The sequence below is a fragment of the Boeremia exigua genome, assembly GCF_020726555.1.
Source record: "Boeremia exigua strain MPI-SDFR-AT-0100 chromosome Unknown C7974scaffold_15, whole genome shotgun sequence".
Classification (NCBI taxonomy): domain Eukaryota; kingdom Fungi; phylum Ascomycota; class Dothideomycetes; order Pleosporales; family Didymellaceae; genus Boeremia; species Boeremia exigua.
The window spans coordinates 168,295-187,714 of NW_025763532.1; the positions used below are offsets into that span (position 1 = coordinate 168,295).

At 52.3% G+C, this 19,420-nt stretch overlaps 8 protein-coding genes across 8 annotated transcripts; 6 read left to right on the top strand and 2 right to left on the bottom strand.

The window, feature by feature from the left end:
- Positions 1–101: 101 nt before the first annotated feature.
- C7974DRAFT_322789 (uncharacterized protein) lies at positions 102–584 on the top strand (the record flags this gene model as incomplete). Its single annotated transcript, XM_046138871.1, has 1 exon — positions 102–584. One exon carries the CDS (start codon positions 102–104, stop codon positions 582–584), a length of 483 nt encoding a protein of 160 aa, XP_045991274.1.
- A 208-nt stretch (positions 585–792) lies between these two features.
- On the top strand, positions 793–2,632 carry C7974DRAFT_77547 (histidine phosphatase superfamily). The gene is made up of 2 exons (XM_046147254.1): positions 793–1,096; positions 1,145–2,632. The coding sequence occupies exons 1-2, from the start codon at positions 1,000–1,002 to the stop codon at positions 2,464–2,466; spliced, it is 1,419 nt and encodes a 472-aa protein (XP_045991275.1). The 5' UTR covers positions 793–999; the 3' UTR covers positions 2,467–2,632.
- A 325-nt stretch (positions 2,633–2,957) lies between these two features.
- C7974DRAFT_369095 (multidrug resistance protein CDR2) lies at positions 2,958–7,750 on the top strand. Its single transcript, XM_046139931.1, has 5 exons — positions 2,958–3,995; positions 4,049–4,635; positions 4,682–6,995; positions 7,045–7,208; positions 7,265–7,750. The coding sequence occupies exons 1-5, from the start codon at positions 3,228–3,230 to the stop codon at positions 7,638–7,640; spliced, it is 4,209 nt and encodes a 1,402-aa protein (XP_045991276.1). The 5' UTR covers positions 2,958–3,227; the 3' UTR covers positions 7,641–7,750.
- A 517-nt stretch (positions 7,751–8,267) lies between these two features.
- Positions 8,268–9,542, top strand: C7974DRAFT_345946 (putative short chain dehydrogenase). Its single transcript, XM_046139368.1, has 4 exons — positions 8,268–8,430; positions 8,479–8,747; positions 8,804–9,120; positions 9,175–9,542. Exons 1-4 carry the CDS (start codon positions 8,389–8,391, stop codon positions 9,363–9,365), a joined length of 819 nt encoding a protein of 272 aa, XP_045991277.1. The 5' UTR covers positions 8,268–8,388; the 3' UTR covers positions 9,366–9,542.
- A 170-nt stretch (positions 9,543–9,712) lies between these two features.
- C7974DRAFT_345948 (Zn(II)2Cys6 transcription factor) lies at positions 9,713–12,370 on the top strand. Its single transcript, XM_046139369.1, has 8 exons — positions 9,713–9,822; positions 9,889–10,011; positions 10,062–10,402; positions 10,452–10,993; positions 11,046–11,319; positions 11,370–11,548; positions 11,609–11,786; positions 11,842–12,370. The coding sequence occupies exons 1-8, from the start codon at positions 9,758–9,760 to the stop codon at positions 12,324–12,326; spliced, it is 2,187 nt and encodes a 728-aa protein (XP_045991278.1). The 5' UTR covers positions 9,713–9,757; the 3' UTR covers positions 12,327–12,370.
- A 318-nt stretch (positions 12,371–12,688) lies between these two features.
- C7974DRAFT_77598 (glycoside hydrolase superfamily) lies at positions 12,689–15,624 on the bottom strand. Its single transcript, XM_046147255.1, has 3 exons — positions 15,271–15,624; positions 15,056–15,222; positions 12,689–15,006 (listed from the first exon to the last, which is right to left on the bottom strand). Exons 1-3 carry the CDS (start codon positions 15,391–15,393, stop codon positions 12,795–12,797), a joined length of 2,502 nt encoding a protein of 833 aa, XP_045991279.1. The 5' UTR covers positions 15,394–15,624; the 3' UTR covers positions 12,689–12,794.
- Positions 15,625–16,062: 438 nt separating this feature from the next.
- On the top strand, positions 16,063–17,213 carry C7974DRAFT_322366 (FAR-17a/AIG1-like protein-domain-containing protein; the record flags this gene model as incomplete). The annotated part of the gene is made up of 3 exons (XM_046138859.1): positions 16,063–16,158; positions 16,517–16,927; positions 16,992–17,213. 3 exons carry the CDS (start codon positions 16,063–16,065, stop codon positions 17,211–17,213), a joined length of 729 nt encoding a protein of 242 aa, XP_045991280.1.
- Positions 17,214–17,814: 601 nt separating this feature from the next.
- On the bottom strand, positions 17,815–19,410 carry C7974DRAFT_345957 (dimethylaniline monooxygenase (N-oxide forming); the record flags this gene model as incomplete). Its single annotated transcript, XM_046139370.1, has 5 exons — positions 19,339–19,410; positions 19,205–19,292; positions 19,001–19,159; positions 18,663–18,945; positions 17,815–18,615 (listed from the first exon to the last, which is right to left on the bottom strand). Coding segments are annotated over exons 1-5 (1,383 nt in total), but the record flags the coding sequence as incomplete, so codon positions are not given.
- Positions 19,411–19,420: the final 10 nt, after the last annotated feature.

Below are 19,420 nucleotides of genomic sequence, written 5' to 3' on the forward strand. Positions count from 1 at the left end.
TTCCACATACTTTCAACTCTATGTCGACGCCATCAGTGAGATAGCCCGCACTCAATCCCCAGCAAACCCTAGCAATCATGCCGCCATCCGCGCCCCCAAGAATGCGCGCGATCCCCTCCTTCTACCGCATTTTCTTCACCATCATCGACCCCCTCATCTGCCTCTGGGGCGCGTACCTAGACTTCCATGCGCCCCTCACAGTCCTCTCATCACACATCCTTTCTCCCACGCTCGACATCGGCCACAAGATGATCCTCGGCCAGCGGGGCGGCCACATGCTGAACTGCGGGCTCATCTCCGGCGTGCTACTGCGATACACGTCGGACCTGAAGATCTGGCACATTGTCGAGATCGGGCTGCTGATTGTAGATTTCGCATATTTTCCGGCTGCTTTTGGGGCGCTGAATAGCCAGTGGCGGGTGCTACCTGAGACGTGGAGGGCGGAGGATTGGGGGGCTTTTGTGATTATGGTGGTGGTGACTTTGGTTAGGTTGGCGTTTTTGGCGAGGGTGGGGTTTAGGAGTGAGGACGGGGAGGGGGAGGAGAGCAAGAGTGAAAGGAAGAGCGAGAGGAAGGTGCAATGAGTGGTGGGTTTCCGATTTGGGTCGCATGGCGGACGGTCCGTGTGGCAGATGCCACCTCGCTCGGATCTGCCTTGACGTCTTGAAGTGCATGGTGTTGAGAATGAGGAGTGGGGCAAAGGTCGTGGTATGCTCAAGCCATTGTTAGTCATCGCAGCCACCTTCCTGAGTTGATAAGAGTCCTTGGCCGCCCTCCCACTTCTCTCTTTTCCGCTCTGCCAAGGCCTTGGAAGGCGGGGCATAGAGTCAACGGCGCACGCCTATCCAACCACGAGAGGGTCAGAGAATGCCATCACGAACTGTATGCAAGTGATCGGGTTATCGGCGACATCCGCGGAAATGCGCGGTAGGCCGAGGTGTTGGACTCTGTGCGCTTATAAATCTTGACGACTCGTAACCCCAGGGAATTCAGCAGAACATGAAATCAGTCGCGCTACTGACGGCTGTGAGCCTCTTGGCTCCAGCTCAAGCCGAAACTATACTTGGCGTTACTGTTTTCTCGCGCCATGGTGACCGTGAGTCGATGGACCGCTTGGTACGTCGTCCAACTGACCAGTGACTAGGAACTTCTAAGCACTACAAGGGCTACAACTTGACCAATCTAGGACTTCAACAAAATTATGATGTGGGACAGGACTATCGTAGTATCTACCTGAACTCGTCATCACCTAAGCAGATCCTCAACGTCTCAGAAGGCAAGGTCGTCAATTCACAGATCTACGCTTCTGCGCCGGACCAAGCCGTGCTGCTTAACACAGCTACGGCTTTCTTGCAGGGTCTATATCCACCCTTGGAGAACATCGATGAGAATACTGCGACTCAAAGGCTGAACAGCAATGAGCGCGTCATAAAGCCTCTGGGAGGATACCAATACCTTGTAGTCCACGGCGAGAATGACGACTCGCCTAATACAATATGGCTCAAGGGCGACGAAGAATGCCCAGCTGTTACAACCTCACTCAGGCAGTACAAGGAGAGCTCGGCTTTCAGGCAACGCATCGACGAGACAAGGCCCTTCTACCAGTCATTTTGGGATCAGCTTATTGGTGTATACGACTACCAGCAATCAAACCTCAGTTTTGCCAACGCATATGACATCTTCGATTTACTCAATGTGGCGTCCATCCATAACGCCTCCCACAACAGCACGGTCTCAGCTGAGGACCTGATTCGACTCCGCACACTAGCCGACGAGTGGGAGTTCGACATGGCATACGATGCCGAGGACTCCGCGCGCTCCATCGGTGGCCAGACCTTCGCTGGCGGAATTCTCGCACAGCTCGATGCTATGGTTTCATCCAAAGGTCGACAGAAGTTCTCACTTCTCGCGGGTAGCTACGACACATTCCTGGCGTTTTTTGGACTGAGCAACTTGACGGCTGCATCTGGTGACTTTTATGGGCTACCAGACTATGCTTCGACGATGGCCTTTGAGCTATTCACATCGCAGGATGTCGCTGCTTTCCCCTCCGATGCAGCAGATCTCCGTGTCCGCTTCTTGTTCCGCAACGGATCCACGCAGGGTGAAGCGCCGACGGCTTTCCCGCTCTTTGGCGGCCAGGACGAGTCGCTCCCGTATACTGATTTCGTGTCGAAGATGACAGAGATTGCGATTACATCACCTGAACAGTGGTGCGGTACATGTCAGAGTGAGGCATTGTTCTGTCAAGCTTACAGCTCTCGCACCGCTGAGGCGCAGACGGGAGGTAGTGGCTCCAGTATGTCAAACGCAGCCGCCGGCGCGATTGGCGCGGCAGTGACATTGGGTGTGGTTGGCCTTGCTGCGTTGATCGTATTCTTCGTCAGGAGGCGTCGGAATTCGAAGGTTGCGACTGCAACTCACGCGGAAAAAGGCAGTGTCTCTAGCCAGGCGTCAGACGTGTGAGGGCCAACAGTTTCTAACACATGTTGTAACATGCAGATAGGTATCTGTGGACTTCACTGTCTGTTAGTAAACTCCTAAGCGATTCGTACATACTTCGATAACTGCCATATTCGGAGCCAATTCCTACCTGTGACACCTGGTCGTAGCAGGAGATTGAACCCTGCAAAGAAAACGGCAGCTAGTCTTGTTAAGAATGACTCAAATAACGCAATCTTTATCAGCAAAGACGTACGCGCAGCTTTTGTATTATTTTGCTTGATCGAACACTACGTTGAGCATGAATGGTTAGTAAATGATGATGACTTCTATCTAGTCCGTTTAGCCTAAACGGGTTAGGCGAAACGATCAGTAATCCCAGTTGAAAGTTCGGGGGAATGCAGGGCCGTTTTCAGTAATCGCCTCAACGTGGATAACGCTAGAGCCGCAATATTGAGCCGATTCTGGTGTTCAGTCGAGACTCCTACTGGTACGGCCGTGACTTGTAGATACTTAACATTTCAACCGGAGGGTTGTCGCACCGCTCACAGAATTTGTAGTAATCTCACAGACTGCCCTAATTTTACGCAGCCATTTTCCTTCCGTTTCAGAGGATGATAAGTAGCTATAACGTCCCGTGATATTCTCAGCACTACTCCTGAGTGACTTCCCAGAGCCTCATTAATGTTTTTCGACGCTTCATTTTGCTCCCATTAATCTCGAACCATTCCTACACCGAAATAATTTATACCCGATTCGCTTTAGAAACCTCTTAACATCTGATAATGGACACACCAGCATCTGAAGTGTCGTACTCTATAGAAGGGACTGATGCCGACCCGGATGTGTCAGAAAAACCCCGGATCGAAAACGTCGAAAGTCCACATACTTTCCAAAAGGTTCAAGAACATCAGCGTCGCCTCCAAACCGAAGATTCCAAGCCCAAGAAGCTCGGTGTAACATGGAACAATCTCACTGTCAAAGGCGCGAGCAGCGAAGCACTCTTCAACGAAAATGTCGTCTCACAGTTCCTTCCGTTCGGCAAGGGCTCCCAGGATGTTTCAAACAAGACAATCATCGACTCTTCATTTGGTTGCGTTAAACCTGGAGAGATGCTCCTCGTGCTTGGCCGTCCAGACGCAGGCTGCACGAGCTTGCTGAACATGTTGTCGAACAATCGCCTCGGATACGCCGAGATAGACGGAGAGGTCTCATTTGGTGCCATGACCAATGTTGAGGCAGAGAAATATCGCGGTCAAATCATCATGAATACTGAGGAGGAAATATTCTTCCCAGCCCTGACAGTCAGCCAGACGATTGACTTCGCTACCCGTCTTAGGGTTCCCCATCACCTTCCGCCAGGTGTCAAGAATGCCGAGGAGTACGCGCAGATCAACGAGGACTTCTTGCTATCAACGATGGGCATTGAGCATACAAAAGGTACCAAGGTGGGTGACGCGTACATCCGTGGAGTTTCAGGTGGGGAGCGGAAACGCGTTTCCATTGTCGAATGCCTCGCCACCCGAGGAAGCGTCTTTTGCTGGGACAACAGTGTAAGTATCATTCCTCCGTAATTCATACAGACTGAAACTGATTAAACTCCCAGACTCGAGGACTCGATGCCAGCACCGCATTAGAATGGACCAGAGCCATGCGGGCAATGACGGACATACTAGGCCTCACGACTATCGCGACATTATATCAAGCAGGAAACGGCATATTCGAACAGTTTGACAAAGTCCTTGTTCTGGATGAAGGGAAACAAATATTCTATGGCCCACGCGAGGATGCTGTGCCTTTTATGGAGGATCTTGGTTTTGTGTGCAATCCTGCAGCAAACAAAGCCGACTTCTTAACAGGTGTGACAGTGCCTACCGAACGGGCGATTAAGCCTGGCTACGAGGAGAAGTTCCCTCGCACTGCTGATGAAATCCGTACAGCTTATGAGGGGTCGGCTATCAGAACGAAATTACTTACTGAGTGCGATTACGCGCGAAGTGCAGAAGCCGCACACAACACAGCCGAATTCAAAGCCGAGGTAGCTGCTGAGAAGAACCCTCGACTTCCAAAAAGAGCCTCCGAATCCGTTGGCTTTGATGCCCAGGTTAGAGCAGCTGTGACCCGCCAGTTTCAAATATTATGGGGAGATAAGGCAACTTTGTTCTTGAAGCAAGGCTCTGCGACGATTCAAGCGTAAGATGGATTTCTTATTAAGATGATGCTGGCTAACTCGATCTAGGCTTGTCGGTGGCTCGCTCTTCTACAATGCGCCGACTCATTCCGCTGGGCTTTTCCTCAAAAGTGGCGCACTGTTCTTTTCACTCCTATACCCCGCTCTTATCGCGCTCTCCGAGGTCACAGACTCCTTCACGGGTAGACCTGTTCTGGCCAAACACCGGTCCTTCGCCCTTCATCATCCTACTGCCTTTGTAATCGCTCAGATTGCCACTGATATTCCAATCATGCTTTTCCAAATTACACAATTTGGGTTGATCCTATATTTCATGGTCGGATTCCGGTACACAGCTGAAGCTTTTTTCACATTCTGGGCCATCACCTTTATGGCAGCTATGGCGATGACACAACTGTTTCGTCTGATTGGAGCTGCATTTCCTACGTTTGATGCCGCAACCAAGGCATCTGGACTCGTCATTGTCAGCATGTTCGTCTACATGGGCTACATGATCATCAAGCCTATCATGCATCCCTGGTTTGTGTGGATCTACTGGATCAATCCTATGGCTTATGGGTTTGAGGCCCTAATGGGAAACGAGTTTCATGGCCAAGACATACCATGCGTTGGCCCGAATCTCGCTCCAAACGGCGAGGGGTACACACCTGGCGAAAGCCCTCAAGCTTGTACTGGAGTAGGTGGCGCGCGCGTAGGTGCATCGAGCGTAAACGGTGACGAATACCTTCAACATCTCGGTTTCAGTCATGGCAATATCTGGCGTAACTTCGGCATCCTCTGCGCTTGGTGGATCTTCTATGTCGTTCTCACCATGGTCTTCACATCTCGATGGAAGAAGATGGGTGAGGGAGGCCGTGGACTGCTCATACCTCAAGAAAAGCGTGGCAAAGTACATCGCCAATTAACGCGAGATGAAGAGGCACCAGCAAGCGATATACGACCAAGCGCAAGCTCGACTAAGTCTGATGCTACTCTTGCCAGTCAGCTCATTCATAACACCAGCGTATTTACGTGGAAAAATCTCACCTACACCGTGAATACTCCATCTGGCGAACTTGTGCTTCTGGATAATGTCCAGGGGTACGTTAAACCTGGTATGCTTGGAGCACTTATGGGTTCCTCGGGCGCAGGCAAAACGACCTTGCTTGATGTGCTTGCGCAACGCAAGACAGATGGCACAATCCATGGATCCGTTCAGGTTGATGGTCGGCCTCTCCCAGTTTCTTTCCAACGATCGGCTGGGTATGTCGAACAGATGGACGTTCATGAACCACTGGCCACCGTGCGTGAAGCACTAGAGTTTTCCGCCCTCCTGCGTCAATCTCGCGACACGCCACGTGCTGAAAAGCTGCAATACGTCGATACAATAATCGAACTCCTGCAGCTTCATGATATTGAGAACACTCTCGTCGGTCGCCCAGGAGCCGGCTTGTCAGTTGAACAGCGCAAACGCCTCACTATCGGCGTCGAGTTGGTCGCCAAACCTAGTATTTTGATCTTCCTGGATGAACCCACGTCTGGCCTTGATGGTCAAGCTGCCTACAACACGGTTCGATTCCTACGCAAACTAGCTGAAGTTGGTCAGGCTGTTCTAGTTACCATTCATCAACCGTCAGCACAGTTGTTTGCACAATTCGATACACTCCTGCTATTATCAAAGGGCGGGAAAACCGTCTACTTTGGCGACATTGGAGAAGATGCGGAGACAGTCAAGAACTACTTTGCCATCCGAGGAGCACCTTGTCCAAAGGAGGCGAACCCGGCTGAGCACATGATTGAAGTGGTTTCCGGCAGCCTTTCGCGTGGCCAGAACTGGAACAAAGTTTGGCTTGAGTCACCAGAATTTGAGCGTATGAACAACGAGCTGGACAGACTGATCGAAGACGCAGCAGCAAAACCTGCAGGCTACGTCGATGATGGTCATGCATTCGCCGCATCCATGTGGGACCAAATCAAGATTGTCACGCATCGAATGAACGTTGCGATATTCCGCAACGTTGAATATCTTGATAACAAGTTTATCTTGCATATATCACTGCCTTTGCTAAACGGCTTTACTTTTTGGCAAGTGGGTAACAGTCTAAACGACCTACAGCTGCGACTGTTCACTATTTTCAACTTCATCTTTGTAGCACCTGGTGTTATTGCACAGCTACAACCACTGTTTATCGACCGTCGCGATATCTACGAAACTCGCGAAAAGAAGAGCAAAACATACCATTGGATACCATTTGTTACAGGTCTAATCGTTTCAGAATTGCCGTATCTGGTCATCTGCGCATTACTATATTATGTGTGCTGGTACTTTACAGTTGGTTTACCGACCGAACCCAAGTATGCTGGCAGCACATTTTTTGTTGTGGTAGGTCTCGTTCTGCTCCATCAATCATTGCAATTTTAACAAGCGTCAGGTCTTCTACGAATTCCTCTACACCGGAATCGGGCAAATGATCGCTGCCTATGCTCCCAACGCTGTTTTTGCCTCGTTGATGAACCCTCTCGTCATCACGACATTGGTGTCCTTCTCTGGCGTCATGGCACCGTATAGTCAAATCCAGGAATTCTGGCGGTACTGGTACGCTTCATCAATCAGCTGTTCCATTGAGCCACTGCTAACGACAACGACCATAGGCTTTACTACATTGACCCCTTCAACTATCTTATGTCATCGCTACTCGTATTTACCTCTTGGTCCTCCAAGGTAGTCTGCAACCCAAGCGAACTGGCAATATTTGACCCACCATCAAATCAGACGTGTGGCGAATATCTGTCACAATATCAACGAGGTATGGGTGTCGAGACCAATCTGCTCAATCCGAGTGCACTTGAAGGTTGCCAAGTGTGTCAATACTCGGATGGCGCAGGATTCCTTCGGACGCTCAACTTGAAAGAAGAGTACTATGGGTGGAGAAACGCTGCCATTGTGGTCCTTTTCTGTTTCAGTAGCTATGGTCTTGTGTTCTTGATGATGAAGTTGAGGACGAAGGCAACCAAACGCGCTTCATAGTGCCGGGTGGTATGGATGAGGAGGAGGCAAGAAAGGCATGACTAATACCTCGGTAGTCACAAGGCGTGCTCTCTGTATTTTAGACTGATAGAATTTCCTGTTCTTAGACGATAGATTGTGTTTCAATAAGAATTCACACATGTGCCGGGTATGGCTGCGAGTATCAGTAACTGGAACGCATTCCAGTCTTTTATGTCGTACTCAGACTCCTCTGCTAAACCTAAGAAGAGAACGTAGACGACGAAGAGCGCAAGGTTGATTTGTGCGTTGCGATCTCACATCGTTTGTCCATTCTAAGGATGGCTCGAGACGCGCATTCGTCTTTTCCGCGACATAACTTTCTTTCCAAGAATACAAGGGCTCATACTTATCTGCCAAGTATGAATTGATGCATAGAGCGGCGTTCAGAGTGCATTGTCAGCTCCACAGTTTGGCAGGCCTTACCCCTTTTGGGCATATTGACGTGCATAAACGTCAGCTTACTATCACACTTACTAACCTCTACAGTCACGGACTAGACTTTGCAGCCACGGACCAAATGAAACGGCGGTTGGGAATGTGGCGCCTAAGCAGTATCTCCTTTAAGATATTGCCTAGACACCATTGATCGAATGATTATGCCAAGTTCCTGTGGGATGAACTCTGTCCCACGCCACGTTGGAAAGATGCATCCACAAAAAATGGCATATAAAGCAGTCCAGATGCAGCTTTTGGATCTATCGAACACTGGACATAAGCGCTCATCAACATGTCAGTTTACGTCATCACTGGAGCATCGAAAGGACTTGGGGTCAGAAAAGTCGCCAAATTCTCCAGAAGCTTGTTGACCTGGTCCTAGTTCGAATTCCTCAAGCAAGTTTCTGTTGATCCACAGAATACAGTTATTGGATTAGTTCGTGACAAGGCTGCAACCGAGGAGAAAGTCGCGAAAGAGTTGGACGGTCGTCAGAACGTTCACATCCTTCATGGAGATCTGTCAAGTTATGCCAGCTTGAAAGCTGCTGCGATGGAGACTACGAAGCTTCTCGGTGATCGTGGTGTCGATTATCTCATTTCCAACGGGGCGTATGTACCATCTTTTGACGCATTTGATGACGTTGGCGCGCTGTAAGTCCTCCGCTGGTCGATAACATCTGCCGTTAACCTAACGATTTTGGGAACAGTGGTGACAAGATCGAAGAGCTTGAGCAGGTTTTGGCAGAACTGAATCAGACCAACATCCTTGGTAGTATGCATCTCTTCAATCTCTTTCTCCCTCTGGTGCAGAAGGGAAGGGTCAAGAAGGTCATCTCCCTCTCCAGTGGCGTTGCGGACCTTGACCTCATCAACGATCTTGAGGTTGGGAACAGCGCGTTATATGCAGCGTTCAAAGCAGCTTTGAACGTCATAGTTGCCAAGTACAACGCGCAGTACAAGAAAGATGGTGTGCTCTTCGTAAGCATCAGTCCTGGTGTTGTGGATGTTGGCAAGTTTGATCAACGTAAGTGACCCTGTGCATGATTGGTATCTCAATTCGACTAACGTGTACAACAAGTGACACCAGCACAACTGCAAGGCCTTGGAGACTTTATGGGCAAGATTGTGGCATACGCTCCTCATTTCAAGGGACCGGCTACCGTAGAGGATGCGGCCAGGGAGAACATCGCGCTCTGGGAGAAGGTCAGCATTGACAGTGGGTATGGTGGTGCCTTTGTCTCGCACCTTGGAAACAAGCAATGGATATAGGCCTAGCTTTAACATCTGCGATCAAATGCCAGCGATTACCGCCGTGTTTAGTGCGAGTATTAAATTGACTCCAATGCGACCTCGGGAGGCTCTGGACATCATCCTTCCCCCGGACTTACACGCAGACATCCATTTGGAATAGAGCTAATATGTTACTATCTGTCTTGCAGAGCTTGGTCTGGCTGACGTTAAGTTGCCAGGGAGTGCCGATGGATGATGACTTCGGGTCGGGCAATCTGCACGCTAGCCTTTTTTGGACTCGGATGCAGCTTCCGATCCCGGACCACCTTATCGGAGGTTTGACGCCTCCATTTCGTAGCCGATGACCCTGCTTCAAGTGCAAGACTGCCTTTTGGCTCTACTTTCCCCCATCATCCGATATCTACACCGGCATGTCTGATGCTGCACCCGGTGGTAGTTCGAAGGCAAATCGCGTCAGGAAACGCGTGCCCAACGCGCAAGTCCACCCCTCCGTTTCACCGTTATGAACACATGAGTGTTTGACCCATCTAATACAAAACAGATGTAACTTCTGCAAACGGCAAAAGATCCGTTGCTCGGGCAATCAGCCTTGCGCTCACTGCGAGAAGAGGAAACAACCATGCACGTTTCCTGAGAAACAGCAGCAGGTGCTGGTTTTTAAGGAGTAGGAGTTCTACCCAAAAACGAGATAGCTGCATGTCTAAGATCCTCCAGAACCCTTGCACGACTTCAAAGGGATGCCTCGCGCGCAGGAGATGACGGGAGGCGTCTCTCGCATGAGCGTCACTTGTCGGCGTCACCAGAATTCGAGAAGGAACCGCAGAGCTCGAGGCACAGAAGCGGACTAAGCATTTCAAATCCAGCTCAAGACGAAGCTCAGATGGACCATTCATCATCAACACCAACTTCACAGTTGGGCATCGATCAACCGCCTGGGTCGAGATATGACGAATCACGAGCTGCGAGTGTGCATAGCGACAGCGATCGCCCTCCAATCATTAATCCACTAGTTTCCGGTCAATCCACTTATACTGGAGTGAATACTGGTCGTGCTCGTAAGTGGATTCCCTCGCAGAATTCTGTAATGAAGCTTAACATGCGCAGTCCATTTGGGCAGTTCATCAAACTGGTCGTTTGGAAGAAGAGCATTAGCTCTAGCCCACAGCAAAGTTTTTGGCTACCCTCTTCCCGAGACTGACCTTCATCATGATGGAACCGCTTACGATCTCGGATGGGATGGGCGGCGGACAGCAGCGATTAGTGCGCAGCCTGCGTTACCTACTGCAGACCATGCGCTCTTCCTCATCAACACTGTTAAATTCCACTGCGGACAATTGTTTCACGTCTTCGACAACGACGTCTTCATGCAAAACTTCAACTTGTTTCACGAAGGCAATCAGGCGCAGGATCTTTGCCCAGAGCTCTGGTATATTCACTACCTGATAGTTTTGGCGATAGGGAAATCGCTTGTTGGTCGCTTAAGAAAAGGCAGGAAGCCATCTGGTGCCGATCTCTTCGTGCGCGCTATGCAGATACTTCCAGATCAGATTTTCCTCTGGACTGATCCTGTAGAAAGCACTGAAATCCTCTGTTGCGCAGCACTTTACCTGCAGTGCCTTGATATGCGGATCGTTGCATACACCATGGTAAGTAAGATGTAACGTCAGAGTTCTTGAGACCCCACATTGACACCTTCAGATCGGACAAGCCATACGTACAGCTATCTCGTTTGGTTTCCACACTGATATGCCACTCCATCAGCATTCCGCTGCGGTTCTAGAACGATGCCGCAAGATCTGGTGGACCGTGTACATACTTGATTCCCACATGTCTGCTTTGATGGGCGCACCAAGAGCTATCGACGCACGCGACATCAATGCCCAGCTCCCTACTTTTGGGAGCTCAATTCATAAAGTCCATGCTCTTCATATTCATATCAAGCTAGCTGATATCGAAGGCATGATTCAACAAAGTGAGACCTAGTTCTATACAGATTTCGAAGACACGTCTAATGGCAAATAGCGGTATACAGCAAGGAAGGGAGAACAGGCATCAACTTCCTGAATAGTATCAAAGCTGCGCTCAAAGCATTAGCGGCAATTAACGACGAGCGCACGTCAAACTTTCCGCTCGAACTAGGCAACCCTGGCGACAAAGGGATTTCAAGACTGTCCGCACATCTACATCTATTCCACCATCACGTAAGCGCCATATCCTGGAATGTATTCCTGTACGACTGACTGACGTTTTCAATATCAAAGTGTATCATATTAAACACCAAGCCTCTCTTATTCAGCTTCCTTCAGAGGAGGGTCGAGACCCTCAAGCCGATCCGTGTGCCCTCATCTGGTGGAGTCCGTTCCTTGCTGCGAGTCTGCGTCGGCTCAGCACGGCAGACAACCAAGATTTTGGCGGCTTTGCAAAGCCAAACTTTACTTGGTAAGTATTCTTGATACCTCTCAGACATCTTCCGACTGACAAATGCTCTGAATAGATGTCTTTGTACCATTTGATCTGGAATCAACATGGTCTGCAGCATTGGTACTCTTGATCGCGCCAGTCGTCGATCCCTCGCTCTTCAAAGATAACGAGGGATCTCTACAAACCGCACTCGACGTGCTCAACGAAATGGCGTCAACCGGCAACAGCATCGCATCGTTCCGCAAAGACGAGCTCTCGCAGCTGAGAGACACACTCAAGTCATTGGAGCTCATGGAGCCTAATCCACGGTATCCGACACAACTCAGTCCTAATGACAGTAATGACGCGTTTCCATTGCAGCCATACGAGGATATCCAGCCAGGGACTCTCGCGTCCATGCAGTCGGAAGTCGAGTACATGTCCACTCATAGCTTCGACATGGAGGAGGTGTTGAGCAGTGAGCAATTGGAGGCGGTTGCGAACGCTATGAATCTCAACGGCTTGGATTGGACATGGGCTGCGAGCTCAATGGATCAGTTAGAGCCTTCATTGTTGTAGGAGTACAGAATAAATATACGCTTTTTCCAACGTCTCTTTGCGCGGAGAGCACTTGAGTCAAGCACTATTCAAGGACTAGGAAAAAAGTGATCGTGAATCGTCGTTTGCGATGTGCCTGATGCAATCGGCCATCGAAACCCACGACGGGGCTTTAATCCTGACTCTGAAACTCTTCAGCAGAGTTTCGCTGTCATCAATCTAACTCTGGTATACGTATACATGCCAGCTCCAAGTGGAAACTCAGCTGGAAGTGGAGGTGTGTCCAGGTAATCCGAAGTTAAGGCACAGATACACATTTAAATGACGTACGTCCAAGAAATGGTCTGTTCTATGGCAATCACGCTCGTGGCAATACTTAATGCGGTGATTGTAACAGGTCTCATTAGATTTCATTAACTCTTTAGGCCGTTTATCTACTTTACTCACGATACCATTCGCTTACAGTACTGTTCGCCAACAATGCCGCGATTACAACTTCAGCTCGCGAGTACCCTCAATATCCACAGTTGCGACGCTATCAATATGCGCCGTCGACTGACCGAACGAGAACTCGTACTGTCCGCGCTCGACCTTCCAGCCCTTGGAAGCCTCGTCGAAGTACGCAATGTCCCTGAGTGAGACAGGGAGCTCGATTGTCTTCTCCTCGCCGGCCTCGAGGTGCACTCGTTTGAACGCAGCGAGGGTCTTGACGGGGTGGTCGGCGGAGGCGTTTTTGCGGCCGGCGTAGAGCTGGACGACGGTGGCGCCGGCGAGATTGCCGGTGTTCTTTGCCGAGACGGTGGCGGTGAAGGTCCCTGCAGAGGACTGTGCGACCTTGCCGTTGCCGAGAGCGAAGGTGGTGTACGACAGGCCAAAGCCGAAGGGGAATTGGATCTTGTCCTGGGAGACGCGGTCGTAGTGGCGGTAGCCGACGAAGACGCCCTCCTCGTACTTGACGGTAAGCTGGTCGCCCTTCTTCTCGCCGGGGAAGTTCCCGTGGGCGGGTGCGTCTTCGACGCGCTTCGGGAACGAGACGGGGAGCCTGCCAGAGGGGTTTACAGCGCCGGAGATGATGTCAGCGATAGCGTTACCGGCTTCTTGGCCAGGGAACCAGGCCTGGACGAGGGCGGAGATCTTGTTCAGCCAGGGCATTGCGACAGCAACACCGGTCGAGTTTACCACGATGGTGTTGCGGTTAAGCGATGCGACAGCGTCGACAAGAGCATCCTGCGATCCATCACGAGGAAGGCTGAAGCTCTGTTGATCTTGACCTTCGGTCTCCCAGGCGGGAGTGTGTCCAGTGAAGACAATAGCGTAATCGACTTCCTTGGCAAGGTTCTTCGCCTGTGTGAGGAGATCTAGGTTGTGCTCCTCCTCCAGCATGAGGCCCATCCTGAATCCGGGGAGACCGGCAAGGATACCCCAGTCGGAGCCGCCAACTGGAGGCAGACTGTGGATCTCGACCTTGTAGGTCTCGCCCTGCTTGAAAGCATGAGTGAACTCTTTTTCCGGGTTTCCACCAAGTAAGAAGCCCATCGGGTCTGGGGAGTTGTCCTTCTGCTCGAATACTACCTTGTCGTTGATGCTGACTTTGGTAGGACCAATGCCAGAGCATCCGAGGTAGTGGTTGCCAGTCGCAGTCGGTGTGAAGGTTGTGGTGAGCTTGACCTCCTTGTGAGCTGCGTCTGGGTCGACGATTGGGCTGAAAGACGACTCCTTGAAGCCATCGATGGTCTTCAAGGCCTTCGATTCGCCTGCCTTGAACAACTCCAATTTCCAACCTTGGCTTCCTTGAGTATCTTTGCAGTGCTTCGCAAGAGGCGGTAGCAAGCGGTATGTCTGGGCGCCCTGTGCAAACTTGAACTCGACATCGTTGCCGTATGTGTTCTTCAAGCCCTCCTCTGGGGAGATGCGGTAGTGTGCGTTGAGACCCGCACTTCCACCGCCGTGGATCAACGCCTCCTTGGCCAGGCCAAAAAGACCGATCGTCTTGCCCTTGACCTTCTCCTTCGACAATGGCAGAATCGCACCCTCGTTCTTGAGGAGTGTGATACCCTGACCACCAACATCTCGAATGAGCTTGCTGTGGGCTGGGTTGACAATAGACTGTTCAGGGGGTATCTCAGGGTTCTCGAACGCTCCGACCTGCTCGATCAGTCTCAGTACTGCTCGGGCGCGATCGGTGATTGTTTGCTCTGATACTTCGCCGTCCTTGACAGCTTTCAGAACAGCCTCCTTTTTTCGCCATCTTGTAGGACCAGGCATTTCGAGGTCCAGCCCAGCGTTCAACGAGTCAGCTGTGGAGTTCGTGCCTCCCCAGTCGCTCATGACAAGGCCGTCCCAGCCCCATTCCCCTCGTAGGACTTGCTTCAGAAGGAAAGTGTTGGAGTCCGCGTGAGTTCCGTTGACCTTGTTGTAAGCAGTCATTACCGCATGAGGTTTGGCGTCCTTGATAACCATCTCAAATGGCTTGAGGTAGATCTCTCGCAGAACACGCTCAGAGATGACCTCATCAACGAGGAGACGCTCAGTCTCCTGCTCGTTGGCTGCAAAGTGCTTAATTGTCGCCGCAATACCTTTTTCTTGCAGGCCGTTGACAACGTTGGTAGCCATTTTGCCTGTGAGGAAAGGATCTTCAGAGAAACTCTCAAAGTTGCGGCCACCGAGCGGGTGCCTGTGGCAGCACATTGTCGGGGCAAGTCTGCGTTGGAAGTCAGCAGTGCTCATCCATGCTCTATGATGGAACCTACAAAACTCGTGCGCCCTTGGTCTTTGTCTCTTCTGCCAGCGCATTACCTATCCGGTGGGCGAACTCCGGATTCCATGTTGCAGCAGAACAGACCGCAGCCGGGAAGCATGCAGCGCGTGTTCCCCCGGCGAAGACTTCGCCTCGTGCGCCGTTGGGTCCATCGCTGGTCTTGTAACAGTCAGCTCACGCGGCAGACCGATCGATCATGTTGTGTACCTTGATGGCCGGCACACCCTTGTCTGGGATGGGTACGGTCTCCCAGAAGTCCTTTCCAGCAAGGAGTGTAACCTTCTCCTCCAAGGTCAGAGACGCGAGGATCTTCTCGACCTTCGCACTCATTTTGAGGTATATCGATGAGGTTGACAGCGATGTGGTGCTAATTCTCCTCTATATGTGTACCTATGTGAGAGTAAAGTGCAAAAGCGAAAGTGAGTTGATGTCCCCTCCGTTCAAGGCGCTGTCACGTCTTTATAAGGTGCGGAGCTCACTGTTTCGATCAAAGCCGGGGACGCTCGCCGTGTTCCCGAACAAGAACATGTAGTCAGGACAAGAAGTGGAGAAGCCAGCATCGCACTAATACCTCGATATGGACAAGTTCCCTAGATTTCGCACTATGGGCTCCGAGGTTTATGCAATGTCGGCGTTAGCGAAGCGGTTTGGCGTGGTTTAAGACTGCCGCGTCCGAAGTTCAACCGCCAACGCGGACTCCAGAAGCCCCAAACATAGCCTATTGGTGTCATCTGACGACGCGAGCCTATTATCAGGCTGTTGAACGGGTTATCATCGGTAGACACATGTCGGACTACACGCCGGGGAGCGGCGGGGTAAAGCAGACAGAGACGCGTGGAGTCTGGAGTGCGCATGAACGGCAACCACGTGGGGTTGTTGGACCGAAGTTTCCACGCGAGCTCTTGGCTGAACAGCAACTACACGTCATTGGAAGGACTCGACAATACTGAAAGGTCGAGTGCTTTGTCCTCATCTCACATCTTGTTGTATTCGGACCACATGGGTACTCCAGGGAAAGCAGCCGAGCTGCAGAGCACGCGACATCCGCTGCAGCGATTCGAGGCCCCTTCCAAGGGGTTCTCGGGTGCCTTGCACGTACGTCCATGTCATCGCAAGCATCAGATCAAGACGTGTTAATCGATTAACAGGTCCTTGGTCTCATAAGCTTCTACAGTTCCTTCAAATAGTAATATTCCCCGAACAACATCCCCCGAAGCACGCTAACGTCATACGCAGTCTGCACGACAACCCGAATCAATTTGTGAGTTCCCGAAGAAGTTCAACAGCACGCTCCTCAAGCAATTACCCGCAGCGGATCTTTGCAAAGATCTTATTCACCATGACTGCATTCCCGCAGCACCGTCAAGCCTCCCACACCCCATCCTGACAATCTCACTCAATCCCAACAACCCGTCCTAACCCCCTTCCCAAAACTCCATCCTAACAACCCCAGTCAACATCCTACGGCTGGCACCTCCAATTCCTAACCATAATCGGCCTGGCCCTGAGCACGCTAACCTTCCTCCTCGCCCTCCTCTCCGACCTGACCAGCGCCACACCCCCCTCACCCCCCACCTCTCTCTCGACACACCTCTTCGCGGCAAAGAACGCCCTGTCGTCTGTCGCCACCCCGCTCGCGCTCACCATCAGCACGCTGTACTGGCCACTGCGCCTCGCCGCGCTGCATCTCGTGCTGCCGCCCGGCATGCCGCTGCCGCCGCTGCACGCGGATCTGGGGTTCCACGCGGTGCCCGCGGGGGCGCTGGTGCTGGATGCGGTGGCGTTGAGTCCGCCGGGGGAATGGGGCGCTGGGGCAAGGTTGGCGGGGTGTGGGGTTGTGGCGGGCGCGTATTGGGTGTGGATTGTAGGTTTTCCGTTTCTTTGTTGTGATGTGGTGTGGTACTGTGCGGGGCTGACGGGTGGGATAGGATATGTGCTATGCGAAGAACGGGTTTTATCCGTATCCGCTTTTTGAGGTGCTGGGGACGGGGCAGCGGGTGCTGTTGTTTGGGGCGGCGGCGGCGACGATGTGGGCGGTTGGGGGCGTGGTGAGCGCGGTGTATGCGTGGGTTAATGGGTATGAGGTGTCGGAGGCGGAGATGAAGGTACGGAGGGCGCAGATGATGGGTCAGAATGGTAAGTGGGAGTGACGTGGCCGTTGTGGGAGGTTTCTGTGGTTAGATGTGTGGCTGTAGTGTCAGCTGGAGTCGGGAATTGGAGATGCCCGGTGGGTTGCATCTAAAAGTTTAGATTGATCATTGATTACAGCAATGACGGTGAGCGGCGTCTTGACATATAGCGGTACGATAGCAATTATGTTCAACCAAATCGCGGATACTTATTTGTATAGCGTTTATCACAGCCAAACCATGATCACTTGAAATGATGAACTCTGCTTGGTCTGCGAGACGAAACTGAAATACCCGGCAGCAATGCCGGCGCCCAGTTGCGCCATGTGTCGCTCTAGTCAGTGTGTTGGCTACAGATGACTTAGCACCATTCGGTGGATTCGCGGTTCATGCATAACGTGCCAGCAAGTACTCGGGTTGCTACACATCAAGCAGAGGAGAATTTTCGGGGTGTACGTTGTCATCGATCATACACAGCCGCGCTTCTGCGGGATAACCTCTATTCTGGACTGGACGATACGAGACCGTAGTTGACTATATCACCACCACCCCCTCAAATAAACCACGCACTATCCTTCATCCTCCCCTCCCCACCCCCCTCACCCCCCTCAACCCACCGCACCCCCTTCCCCGGCTCCGGATACTTCCTCACATTCTCATACGCCCACCTCTCCTCCCTCGACAACACCGGCGGCACCCTCCCCCCGCCCTCCAGCCTCGGCAACCCCGCAATCCCATACAACACCCCAAACCAGTCCAGCGTCTCCCCGCCGTCCCACAGCAGCGTATGGAACCCCCTTCCCTCCCCCTTACACAGCCTCTCGCGCTGCACTTCCCACTCCCGCACGCCCTCCGCGCCGGGCAGCGCACGCGCCTCGCGGCCGCAGAACACGCGCGCGAGTGCGATCGCCTGGTACTCGAACGAGCGGAACGTGAGGACGCGGGGGAGCCCGATTATGCCCAGGGCACGCGGCCAGCGGGCCGAGAACGTGTGCTCGTAGAAGCCGGACAGGCGGGCGGACGCGTAGTCGTAGAGGGGCCCGTTGGCGGGGTTCCAGAACGGGAACGAGGGCTTGTAGCCCGTGCAGTAGATGACGGCGTCGATGTCGGTGAGGCTCGTGCCATCGCTGAAGTGGATGGCGCCGGTCGCGGGGTCGTAGCGCGAGACGGTGGGTTTCCAGGCTACGCCGGAGGGGGGCTCGGGGCCGTCCCAGCGGCTGCGCGAGCGGCGCGATTGGTGGACTGGGAGGGAGACGAGGCCCGAGGCTGCGAGGTTCGTGGTGATGTCGTGGCCGGAGGCGGAGTTGCCGATGATGAGGATTGTATGGTTGGGGTGGTGGGTGGGTGAGCGGTAGAATTTCGAGTGCGTGATGCGGGACGGGAAGGCATGCATGTATTCTTCGAGGCCGGGTACCTGAGGGATCTAAGGTTGTTAGAACGAACGGAGATCTGGGCGTAGTGGGGGCATACGTAGGGGACAGAGTAGTGGCCGTTGGCAATGATGAGAGCGTCGAAGTGCTCAACCCACCAGACGTCGACCTTCTGGACGGCATCGTGGCGACGCAGAGTTAGTTTCCAGCGTTCGCCGTCCCGGAGGACGTCTTCGACTGTAGTGTTGAGGACGAGGAAGCGGTCGGTGCGGTGCGTCGCGAAGTAGTTCTGGATATACTGCTTTGGTATCCAGTGAGGTGCAAACGGACCGTACGCAAACCGCTGATCCGACAACGACATGATGATCTCTGGGACATTTGTTCTTATGCATAATTAGAGATACTCTCGAGTGGAGTGTTCTGTGGTGTATCACTCACGTGAGCCCATCATAGATCGGCGTCCTGTCAAACCTCGTCTGCTCCGATGGCGCCACAGCCGCAGGGAGATTAGATGGTACTTTCAACGGGGGATCAACCTCTGGCGGGTCCTTCCCCGGAAAAAGTTGACTTGGTGGCGCCGGATCTGAATCGTATATCCTGCGTCTGGTCAGCACCGCACAGCTATAAGCAGCAAAGCCGTACCAAGTTCCTCCTGGGGTTTCACGGCGCTCAAACACCTGAATGATATCGAAAGCATCTTCTGCGTCGAATGCGGCAGCTGCAGCGGCACCTGTGGGTTATGAGATGAATGTCCCACATGGTGATGTGTGACATACCAGCGGCTCCGGCACCGATTATAGCAACTGACTTGGCCGTTGCCCGAGACATGTTTGCGCCCAGAATTTGTTCTACAAGACA